Genomic DNA, 13,023 nt, shown 5'->3' on the forward strand with positions numbered 1-13,023 from the left:
ATAAAGCGCGAGTGCAGTGTTTAGGGTATAGAACTATGTGGAAAAGACTGATAAAGAAACGACCCGCCCGCTTAGCTCAGTAGGTAGAGCGTCGGTCTACGGATCGCGGGGTCGCGAGTTCGATCCTCGGGCTGGCCGTATGTTCTCCGTGACTATTTGATAAACGACATTGTGTCTGAAATCATTAGTCCTCCATCTCTGATTCATGTGGGGAAGTTGGCAGTTACTTGCGGAGAACAGGTTTGTACTGGTACAGAATCCAGGAACACTGGTTAGGTTAACTGCCCGCCGTTACATGACTGAAATACTGTTGAAAAGCGGCGTTAAACCCAAAACAAACAAGTCCCTCCTGCGTACATACAGTGTACTCCTTAAATTTTCAGAGTCTGTGCTGCGTACTTGAAGTGTACTAGTGACCTCCTGCGTACATGCTGTGTACTCTTCGAAATAGTACGCGGCATGAGGTGTATGTAAAATGTACTCCTCTGGCGTACTACTGTGTTCGCGGCATATACACAGCAAGTACGCAGCATGTACGCCACAGAGGCTTGCTTCTATAAGGGTAACTCTCTACAAATTTCCATGACTGACATAGATAACAACATCTGGTCAGCAAATTATGACATGCAAATTTCAGTGTTGTTACCAAATAATAAGTATACCCTTTACATATCAGGCTACAGTGGAAATGTTACAGATGCCATGAGTTATTCCACAAACATGGGGTTCAGTACGCGAGACAAAGACAATGACGCTAGTAGTACAAACTGCGCATTCTACTACGAGTCAGGCTGGTGGTTCAAACACTGTCAAATGTGCAATTTAAATGGCAGATATAATATAGGTTTTATGTGGTTTAACCAGGACACAAGTGATTGGATTAGACTGAAATCGTCTGTGATGAAAATCAAACCTAGCTGACAAAACTGTAAAATCTTCTAGCTGTCTAATAACCTAGTTCCTACTGGCAAGTCACAAAGACCAGACTTAGTGATATGTGTTCCAAATGTAACAAAGAAATTGATGTTTAGCATGAAAACTGGTCTAATGTTCTGAGAATAATTGGTACCACCATATTATGTGACTTATTTGAAATAATTTCCCTAATTTGGTAAACATCTTCTTTCAAACTAATTTTCTGGGCATTTAGAGAGGACATGAACAAAGAACACAACTCCAAAGGACAGAGTTTTTTTTATATATTGTTAAAAACCAGGAGAAAAATTATACCAGAAAAAAATCCAAAAATTGACATAGGATATTGATTTAATCTTTCTATATTTATTCACAACATAGAGATAGCACAATGTTTTAATAACTGAAAAATGGCTAGTTTTATAAATGGTTTGTATACAATATGTCAACACATAAGAAATTCCTGTAAGTTTGTTTATTTATGTGTTATTAGAAAAAAAATCCAAAAATTAAATTATATTATTTTATTAAAGAAATTCAGCATTAGTAATCTGGGAAATGAAAGAACAAAGAAATCTGGTCTCAGTTATTTAACCCTTACTCTGCTAAATGTCTGTAATGAACTTGTCCAACTTTCAATTTGGACGGTAGCATTAGCTGTTAAAAGGGATGCATACCAAAAAGATACTGACTGAATAGTGAACAGTGCAGATCATGATCAGACTGCACTGTTCTGCACTGGTCACAAAGTGTCCAGCATGAGAAGGGTATAACTACATGATGGATTTGCTTCTAAATGAAAATAGTTATTCCTCATCATCACCCAAATCATCTGGCACAACGTTCCTAACTCTAGACCAATATAGTATGAATAATTCCCCCTTTTTACTTAGAATTTCATATTAAAGTTTTGGTGCACTTGCACTCTATCTTAGTTATTACTAAATGGATTTGATTCAACCTTAAACTAGTTATTCCAAATCACCACCCACATCCTATGACACAAGGTCCACAACTCTGGCACCAATGTTTCATAAATTATGCTTTTTACTCATATTTTTAGGTTAATTTTGGTGCATTTTCACTATATCTCTGTAATTACAAAAAGGACTTAAGCATAAAACAATTGTTCCACATGATCACCACATCATTTTACACAAGGATCATAACTCTGGCACCAGTATTTCATGAATTATGACCCCTTTCATGTACAAATTCAGGTTAAAGTTTTCACTCTATATCTGTTATTGTCAAACCATTTGATTTAAACATAAGGTAGTTGTACCGCATCATCATCCATATTATATGACACAAGGGCCATAACTCTTGCACCAATATTTCATGAATTATGCCCTTTTTACTTAGAATTTCAGGTTAATGTTGGTGCACTTTCACTATATCCTTGTTATTACTTAATGAATTTGATTAAATTTAAACTAGTTCTTCCACATTATTGTCCTAATCATAACTCTGGCACAGATATTTCGTGAATTGTGTCCCCTTTTTACCTTGCATTTCAGTTTAATTTTGCTTTTTTTCACCATATCTCTGTTGTAACTAAATGGATATAATTCAAACTTGAAATGGTTGTTCCACATTTTCACCCATATCATATGATTCAAGTTGGCACCAGTATGCTATGAGCCCCTCTGTTTACTAAAATTTCAGTTGTGATGCACTTTTGCTCTATGTAAGTTATTACTAAATACATTTGATCCAAACTTAAAAATAGTTGTTTCACATTATTAACCACATGATATGACACATTTGATAGAAAAAAAAGTTTTATAGGATTTGTTGGGAATCGATCTCGCATACCACTGACACTAGGCATAAAATTTCATTTCAACCGTCGTGCGTACCGATTGCGTCACTGAGACTTGTATACAAATTACGTCATGTAATTTTTACATAAAAGAACTATCTTCATATGTCTTCTAGTTGCGGTGTGCATGAGTTATCTTTCTTGTCTCTATAACATTTATGTAAACAATAACAATTTTCTTTTTAATTACACTTTATTCTTTCTTTTAAAATGTCGCTTAAACAAAATCAACTTGAATATAATCCCGAAATACAGTTCAAGTAGATCTAAAACATGTAACTGATCATTAAAATGTCTAGATCTACTTTCAGTTGACACTTTTGCATAAAACTCGTCTCTAAACATTTAATTTTCTTATAAAAACAACTCTTGGTTATCAGTTTCATAATTAGAACAAAACTCCCGCGTATCTGTTTGGCGCTCGGTTGCTTAGAGATGAGCACGTTATCCTGTTTCCTTCAAAGAAAAATGAGGCTAAAAATTGCGAAAAAAGTGGAAATTCAATATGAGCCGGACCGAGTGTCAAGCTGATTTTTTTCTGAAAATGTATATTTTAGTAACCTTATTTTCTCAGCAAAACCTCAGCTTGACACCAGCTCCGGCTCACAATGAAATTCGAGCATGTAGTGTGTAAATCGCGTGTAAAAACGGTAAAAGTCACGGACCTCGAGTATTTTAAAGGTCTGAGTCGTACAAATAACTTGGTTTTGAAGTTTTTAAAAGCCATAGTTTTAACGGTTATGATCTTCTTTTTTGTTTTAGACAGTTAAAATTTCAATTATGGAGTTTTCATATTCTAATTATTTAGGGGGCCATTTCGCATATCTTATCATATCCCGTCCTTTAGCAGAAATTTTCCATGAGTTATTACGCTTTTATACTTAACTTTAAAAACTTAAACTTATGTTTAAATACACTTTTCTATCTCTGTTATTACTAAATACAACTGACACAGACTTATGCTATTGTCTAATATCTTCATCCGCATTGGAGTTATTAGACACTCCAGTGACAGTTCCAGCTTCCTCAGATGTGCCCAGTTTCACCCCAGTTTCACTGTCAAGCATTGAAATAGTCGAACGCGCTATCTCCTGTGACAGCTCGTGTTCTTATTCCTATGACACATTTAATCTTTTTTTTTTCTAGTCTGTTCTCCTGCCCTTATCTTAAGTGTGTCGACTAAATTATTACGCTATTGTCGTTTTCGTTTCCATAGTCAATTACCTACAGAGTCTATCGACTTCAGTTTCCAAGACACAGCTGGAAAGAACTGTAAATACACATTTTGGAGGAAAATAACAAATTAATTCCGTCTCAAACACCAGCATTTGTGCATTTCAAGCCGGCTACTGCAAGTCAAAGAACTTTGCTTTGTTATTATAACACTGAGTAACAATCAACGTACATCGTCTGGGATCAAAACAAATGGATAATGACTTTCGCATTCCATCTGATTTTTTCACGACCACACCAACATTTTTCATTCCATTTTGAGATAATTGCACCACATTACCTGACCCCTTGGCACCCACAAATAGATTTCCCTTGTAGTCTGTGCACACTGCCGAAGCATTGGTTACATCTGTATCGCTGAAGGTTTCAATATGCTTCCCTTGTGTATCGACAGTAACTACTCCTTTCTTGCAGTCAGTTACGAATATTTTATCACCGGTATCAGAGAGAGCTATCATCTGACTGTTTTCGAATAAGTCAGTTCCGGAATCGTCTTTTGATACTGTCTGCAGTAGAGTCCCCGCCATGTCATGTATGTAAAGCGACTTAAGCCCGTCAGTCATATACAAGCGATTGCTATAGTAGCACAGGCCAAAGCACGAATGACCAAGCTTGATCTGATTCATAGGTGAAATCGGGTTGTTAAGGGAAATAAACTGAATGGTTTTGTTATTATAGCTGACCACTGCTTCATGTGGTTTGGCACAACAAACACTTGAAGGATTGCTAGGAAGGTTACACTGGTCAACTACTGACATTTTAACAATGTCCACAACTTTCAGCTTCTTATTGACATCATCAGCTAACAGGAGTAAACCTTCTTCTGTTAAACAAGACCCATGTATATCTCCTTGGCGGGTGTCATTCTGCGTTCTAATATCCATTTCCCTCATATCTTTAATTGTGTAGATGGTTGTTCGCTTTTGCTTTAAAGTTGCAGGAGAAACTGAACCGAAAGTCAGTTGTTGCTTTAGATAATCTCGTATATTTTGGTTTATAACAAGCGATATCTTTGCTTCAACTGGTGGATCCACCGTGGTAAAATCTGCTTCTGCTTCAGCCACAAGCTTCTGTGCTGCTTTCATTGAGACGAACTGTTGTGATTTGTTCCCTTCAGACTTCTCGACATCTTTTGCAGTTTCTTCTAATCTACCCACTTCATTTTCCAATTTAACCATCTGATTCTTTAAAATCGATTTAACTCTGTGAAATTCTTTCTCCACTTTTTTTATTGATTCCTCTTCTAGTTTTTCCAGACAAAGTTCAAGTTCTTTCCGGAAATCTTGTATTGATTTCACTGCTTCGTCCTTCGACTTACTCAATTCGTCAAGAAGCGTGATTTTTGCTTCCTTTGATTTCTCGATTCCCGATTTCTTCCCTCTTAAATTCTGACATACTTTTTCAAAGTCTGATTGTCTGAAAAGCTTACCAATTTCATCTTGTATTGAGCGGACGTCGGTACAGGCCCTGAAATAATTACACAATTTATTCTACTTTATATAATTTTTCGTATATTGATAGCTTTTTGTTTCAAAGTTACTAGTAAACGTTGATTTAGTTTTTATGCATATATTAGGTTAGGAATATTATAATCTCAACTGATTAACAATCCTTGGAATAATGATAAAAATAAAACAGCTATAAGAATTCACCGAAGATGGTAGCAGATGTCATCAAAATCGAGAGTTGTTTTTAGTTGTTTCAGTAAGAAAACTACTATGCTTTTAAAAACGTAATGCTTCCTTAAGAGCATGCATTTCGAGATAATTCAAAGCATTCGTTGCACATACCCCCCATTAAAAAAAAATATTTGATGAATTTAAATAATTTAGTAACCATTCATGCAATGTTGGTAAAACAGGATTGATTTATTATTTATTTCATGTTCTACCAATTCTTCATAATTCAGTCTTGTCAACTTAAGTTTTATGATATGTTATGTTTTACATAAAGATAAACATGTACACACTTTAACAGGGTCGATAGAAGATAACATTAATAACCTTTGATACAATAAATAAGTAACGCAGCCGCACATACGAAGGAGACATAATGCACACTGGCTGACTGTATACTTATAACACAAATGAAAACATTGATAAAACACAGAAGTGACGAACAAACACAAACACATGGAGAAGACGACAGCAGGGCACTGCCTTTGAACAGTCGGTGGCAAAACACTAAGGAGTACATACTAGTTTACTGGCGCCACTCCCCGCCCCTTAACACCATATATTCCTATATTACAAACGAGTGTAAGTGAAATGACTCCTTATTAAATTTACAATATTCAAGTTGACTAAAATTGTAAGAGAAAACTGTACAATATTATCCTGGCGTCATTGCCATTTTATCATCTCACCTGTGTTCCTGTGTTATACAAATTGTACATCCAACGACGTCGTGGTTTTCACAATACATATTCATCAGGTTTGTCTCATGAATGGTACATCTTTGTGTTGGTATTTCTGGTAGATCAGTCGTGATTGCCGATTTTAAACTTGCCCTGTCTAAAAGATTGTGAGTTACTAAAGTAGGAAAAACCTCATGAGTATCTACACATGCCTGACAACAATAGCCCTGACATTCCACGCAATATTTCACTGCTTTCTTATTCCCATTTCTTTTAGCACAAACAGTACATTTGAAATTAAACATTTCATCGGAGGTGTCCTCTCCACCCGACGCCATTTTAAACGATAAAGTTTCTAAATACACTTCCTCTTTCGATTTGCAATGACAAATAATACACGGGCGTAACAAGTATTTATTTTAAACCGGGTTTGATTTGCTAAACGATAGGCAAAAAAACAAAACAAAAAAAAAAAAAACAACAACAACAACAGGATGTTGTAATACTACAGACAAATCGCACTTTATGAATAAAGCATATTTGGAAATATACTGCAAACGTGTCAATTCAGTCTAGTCCGTTATCGCGGATTTTCACCCTTTAATTTATCGTTTTGATTTGGTCTTTTTTTACTCAGTTTGTTTTACTTATTTGCTCCCACATTTCTTTCGTCTTAATGAAGTATTTCCTTCCTATCTTTCTTTAGTCAAACAAACAACCGGGCACAAAATAGGTTTTATAGATGGTGGTTTTCTGCTGCTCGTGTCATACATCAAAAACAAAATACATTAGTGGAATGCCTTCCCAATAGAAGAAGAAGAAGAATCTTTATTGTGTGTGAGCGGCTGGTTCTGATAACGTTTCAGGAGATTTTTTTTCATGTTAACATCGCGTGACGTGAACAAGAGAAGTTACACTACACAGAGCTGGTAAGTAACTGGATGGCCGACCGCAACCAAACTGTATTCGTTTTAAAACAGACAGGTCTTGTTTGTTTATTATACAATTAATAGGAAAATCAACTGAACAGAAATGGTATCGTGTCCTATAGTGTGTACGTGTACTGCAATACTAACTTCCTTCTATAGCTTACGGGCTCGTTTCCTTCTTTAGGTAAGTAACTATAAAAAAAGTCAGTGGTAGTAAAATGAATCGTTTTATGTGTCCTTATAAAAGAAAGAAAAAAAAAAAATCAAACAACAACAACAACAAACTAATTGCAAGGATAAAATCAAAAGTGGTACTTATGGTAATATTCTATGTTTGATATTGCAATTCGGCCAATACACCCTAAGCTCTGTTTCATGTTAAAGAATCTATGTAGTTCCAATACTTTCTTGTTGTGATAAGAATTTGAAAATGGAAGGTCATTCTCTGAAGGTATTTTAAGTATGGAAATAATTGATATTGATGGTAATTAGAATTTGTCTGTATTCCCATAGGAGTATTCAATAACACTGGACAACACTATTGTTACCCATGTACTGCTCCCTACGCGTCGTCGGCACTGTTATATATTGCAGCGTTTTATATGAAATACAAAAGATAACTCGTATTAACCAAACCACAGATGAACCGTTGCAGTAATTTCCCCGATATTATTGGGACACAAAATAGCTGGTTGTGAAGTAACTTCCGAACACCAGGACCCATTTTAAGTGTCTTTGGAAGAATATTGCCAGTGTTGAATAAAAATCAAAAGAAAAGTGTGAATCATGTTTGATGCAAGAAAAGTATTTTCAGTCAAACAAATACAGTGTAAAATCAGCTAAAACTGAGAATCAAATAGAAGTGGTGGTGAATGACATATGTTTCCATGTCAAATTCTGTAATGCTACTATTTCATCCTGGAAATGCTACTTAAATGTCAAGCATATATCTGTAGTGTGATTTAAAAGAATTGCAATGAAAATAAGGGAAATAGCTATATAGAGCAAATCTCAAAAAAAAAAAAAAAGAAACCATTTCGTTTGCACCATTTTCCGACCTAAATAGTCTTAACACAGGGTTCACTCAGGATGGAACGTTCGATCTAGGAGACGACGGAAAATGTGAATCATATTTAGTAACATATTTACAATTATACCACTTGATACGAGCTAGGTAAATTGTGATAAATGTAGTTATACAAGTAAATCAAAGCTCTAAACCCATACAAGTTAAATACATTTTGAGCACGATCCTTTTTAATCCTTATAAAGTTCCACATGGGAATTAATTGTTTTACAATTATTCCTTGGAAGAAAAAACCACAGCAGTTACATCTCGCCAATGATTGTTTCTCAATTTATGAATGGATCGTCAAGCTCTTATAACTCTTCAGCATGTAAGAACAATGAAATCTTTTAAAGATTGGTATTTTTCGAAATTTTCATACGAAGATCACATAGATATACCAGGTGATGGTGTGTTTTATTCTACCGAAAATGGTTTAATCGTTTTAGATATTTGACCTTGTTTTTAAGCCAAAACATATTCTTATATATACTTCAGATTTATACAAAAACATTTCAAGAATTGTCATTTACAGTTTATATAATGTAACAGAAACATTTATGCATGCATGCTGCCAGATTACAAAAACATTAAACGAAAATAGCCAAACTATGGGTAATTCCATGATACTTTCTGTTTCTGACACATTTACAATGAAAGCTTTGTTTATGTTATTTAATCATTATCTCTGAGTTTGTTATGTCTAGGCTTTCCGTAAAAAGCTTATGGTTTCTTTTTATTGCATAATAATCCACTTGTTTGCATATCTGGAATATAATATAAGAATGCATTATGAAGATAAGGTAAGAGGAATCAAGAAAGATAAAGTAAACAATTTATGACAACTGAACATCAATTATAAAGTAACTGAGACCTAGTAGCTATGCTGAATGTTTGCTGAATTTGTAAAGAACAAACGGTAACGTTGACTATATCGTTGAAAACGAGGATCACACCATTCAGAGTCAATGAAAATAATTGCAACAATTCTAGTTACGTATCTACAGAGTAAACAATCGGATATCACTATGGGCTAGCACCAAGCCTGCAAATTGTAAAAATTGGGCTTCTTTGTACATAAACATCTATTTCATTGTGATCTTGCATATCATTCTGAGTTAACTAGACCGATCCCTAAGTTTGATATCGTTAAACGTGTTGAAATTTTTATGTTTAATGAGTGCAAAGTTGAGTGGTTTAAAATAAACTCTAATACTGGTACCTCTGGTAGTTAGAAACTACTGTACTTTTAAGCAAGAATTCTGTGTAGAGAATTACTGCACATCTATTATATCAAGGAATCATAGATATGCATTGTGTAAATTTATGTGTAGAGTTGCCCCACTACGCATTGAGACAGGAAGATACGAAGGTCTGCCTGTTGACAGACGCTATTGTCCATTTTGTAGAGTCAACACAATTGAAAATGAAAGTCATGTATTACTAGAATGTAACATGTAGTATAATGATCTGAGAAATGCCCTTTTTGGACGAGCCGAAGTTTCTGCTCCAAATTATTTGAACATGTCTAGTGGGGACAAACTTAAATATCTATTCACAAGTGATAGTTTATCAAGAATTTTAGCCAAAACCTGTTTTTAATTCTATAAAGGAGACAATTTTACTTATGTAAATAGTCATTCTGTTTTTACGTAAACTAGCACTTTTCATATACTTTAGAATTAAGTCATCCTCGATCTAACTGGGGTTGAGCAGTAATTAAATCATTTTAGAACACTTCTTAAGTTTGTGTTAGTTTTGACTTTTAAATTTTATCTGTAAGTATGTGCATATATAAATGATGTATATTGTATAGTATAAGAGAGCTTTAGTGATAATTTCAAATATGTGATGATTTTTATAGCTGTATATCATAGTCACTTGTAATTCCGATTGGACTGGCCATGTACATTTTCCATTGCTTGTAATGTTATTTTTAACTTGAATGTATATGGATGAGACTTTAATAAAGAATATGTATATATATCTAATAGCATTACGGCCCTTATTGTGGACAATATGTCGTATTGTTCTGCTTCTGGTATACTACAGCATTAATGTTTGCTGTGAATATCGAAAAAAAAGAAGACATTTTAAGATTTCTAGCAAGTACTGGTGCGCTCGGTAAGTATTTTACAATCTTTGTCAAAATGTGCCGGGGTGTCAGTATTCAAAACATAGATTCTATAACCAAATCAATAAAACAAACTCGTGAAACCCTTTATTTTGGTTCACAGCTGCGCCGATTTACACTCTGCCAGTCATTCAAAGCAGACTTAGGGCATATTAGAACTATGAGAGATATTCAAGCTTAAAACTGAATAAAAGTAAAAAAGTATCATTTTCTTATTGCTAAGTACGTGTTATTATTTTGATATTATTGTAATATATGATTGAAATTTGAAACTCGCTAAAAGGGTAAAAAACGCAGCTCCCTAGAACATAAACGTCCTGCAACAGTTTTTAATAATTTGTGCCCGAAAAATACATAGACAGAAATTAGGACTAAACAACAAAATACTCGAGCACAGTGGGACACCACCTTAGAGCGGTCAATGAAAACACTATCGGTTTATTGTGCACAAACTGTAAATATCCATATTATTCCAATGCTGATAAAACTTACTCTGCCAGGTGAGTTTCCACTGCTACTGAACGTTATGTTAATCACCTCGTATATGGTTCCCTTCTAATATAACTCGCCAGGACACGTTCGTATATAGCTCCCTTGTTAAAAGTGAAGCTATATACGAAAGACGTGAACCACTGATCTGAACACAGCTGCTGAAGGACTTGGTGTAATATAGACCATGAAATATGCATTTCTATAAAGCGACTTAAAATACAAAAAAGATAATCAAGGTCAATAATGACATAATAATGACTAGTTTATAACATATTACAAATGTATATCCTATTGCCAGCGCCTAATACTGTGCTATAGGGCTATAACGGAACAAAATATGGATTACTTCACCTAGCACCATGTTACAAGACATAGTGACTTCGTTTATACGACATTTGTAAATACTTTGCAAAATGCAAATGTAGAGAACAACTTTACCTATTTGATTAGTATATATGTCAGTTTTAGCTGAAAACAAGAAAACGTCAAAATTAGGGTTGAACTACGCTCGGAGTGTTGAATTCTTTCTTGTGATGAAGCCATTTAGACGACGTAAGGAATGTCAATGGCTCTATCAACACATATGCCTGAAATAAAATGTCAATACCTATAAAAAAAAAAACAAAGACAAATATCAAACAGGGAATGCCACGTACCAAAATCGCAGCCTCCCCAAAACGAAACCTACAGCACGCAGACGTGCACCAACCACAAATACACTGACACACAACAACACGAGACCACAAACAACACGAGGACAACAACAAACAAAGGAACACACACACATACACAAAGCCTACACAAGAGGACAAAACGAACAAACAAAGGAACACAGTGGGGCACCGCCTTGGAACGGTCAGTGGCAAAAACACCACTGGGGAGCTTAAACCGGTTTATGGTGCGCACCAAACCTCACTCTTACCCCCACCATGTTCCAAAGACACGGGACAGTGTAAATAAAAGTAATCCCCTCCAGGTGAATCTCTAACACACGTAATGGAAACAAAAAGGCATGGCATGTAAAACACAAAAATGCTCGTGTATAAAAATATAAAAAGCAAAGCTTTAGAACCAAAAACGTATGTGCTCAATGCCTTTTCAGAAGACAGAGCAACAAGAGAAGCACCCTTAAAGGCCCGACGAAACAGGCCAGAAGACATATATCAAAACAGTTCAGTCCTGGTAGGATTTAAAAACTGCTTATCATAGAGTCCTCCCCCTCTTCCGTCAGACACAATCAAAGAGGGAAGCGCAGTGTCCAACTGTAAACGGGTTGAACACTAAACATGCGGTATGTCTCAAAACAGTTGGGTCGTAACCTCTTTTAATAAAACGTTTTATAATTTTACCAAATACATTTGGAAAATTACCATGACCCAAGATCTTACGAAGTTTGTAAACCACATCCCCATAAAAAAGTGACTTAAAGCCAACGGAAACGTAACTTTTTCTGTTTATGTGGTCTTTTAATGGCAGAACTTCGGTATGGTTTTTTCATTCTTTAATTTCAATGGTGTCTGTATGTTTATTTAATCAGCGTTCTGGAACATTTTCTGAGTGGCAAATGAACGACGATAACTAGCAGTTTATGCAACATGCATGCTTAATTAAATATGAACTAATCTGTTAACATACAAGAATGTTAATGCACCGTTACACGTTGCAAGTTATACCTACAAAGGGGAAATATATGTGAACTATTTCGTATCCTTGCAGATGGCTCCAAATACTTTATACATTGTCTGTGATTCAGACATATTTCATCAAATATAGTTACAGGTTTGTGAACTCGAGTAAATATCGCCTCAGTAGCCAGGTGGTAGAGCGCCCGCTTCGAGTGCGGTAGGTCGTTGGTTAGCTATCTGGCCACGTCATACTAAAGATCTCAAAATTAAATTGGTGCATTCTGGTTTGTTTGCGATCAGCATTAAACTAACACGCACCCAGATTTACATTTTTTAAGTTAAAAATGCTTTCTAAAAAGAATTAATAGTGTGAATCCGTGATTAATCTACAAAATTAAAAGTGGACATTCATAGTTTGCTCAACACGACACAGTGAAAATATTGCAGG

At 35.1% G+C, this 13,023-nt stretch overlaps 1 protein-coding gene across 1 annotated transcript; it reads right to left on the reverse strand.

The window, feature by feature from the left end:
• Positions 1–1,074: 1,074 nt before the first annotated feature.
• Positions 1,075–6,718, reverse strand: LOC123535264 (uncharacterized). Its single transcript, XM_045317854.2, has 2 exons — positions 6,339–6,718; positions 1,075–5,440 (listed from the first exon to the last, which is right to left on the reverse strand). The coding sequence occupies exons 1-2, from the start codon at positions 6,665–6,667 to the stop codon at positions 4,087–4,089; spliced, it is 1,683 nt and encodes a 560-aa protein (XP_045173789.2). The 5' UTR covers positions 6,668–6,718; the 3' UTR covers positions 1,075–4,086.
• Between the last annotated feature and the right edge of the window lie 6,305 nt (positions 6,719–13,023).

This window comes from Mercenaria mercenaria, chromosome 12, assembly GCF_021730395.1.
Source record: "Mercenaria mercenaria strain notata chromosome 12, MADL_Memer_1, whole genome shotgun sequence".
NCBI classification, from domain to species: domain Eukaryota; kingdom Metazoa; phylum Mollusca; class Bivalvia; order Venerida; family Veneridae; genus Mercenaria; species Mercenaria mercenaria.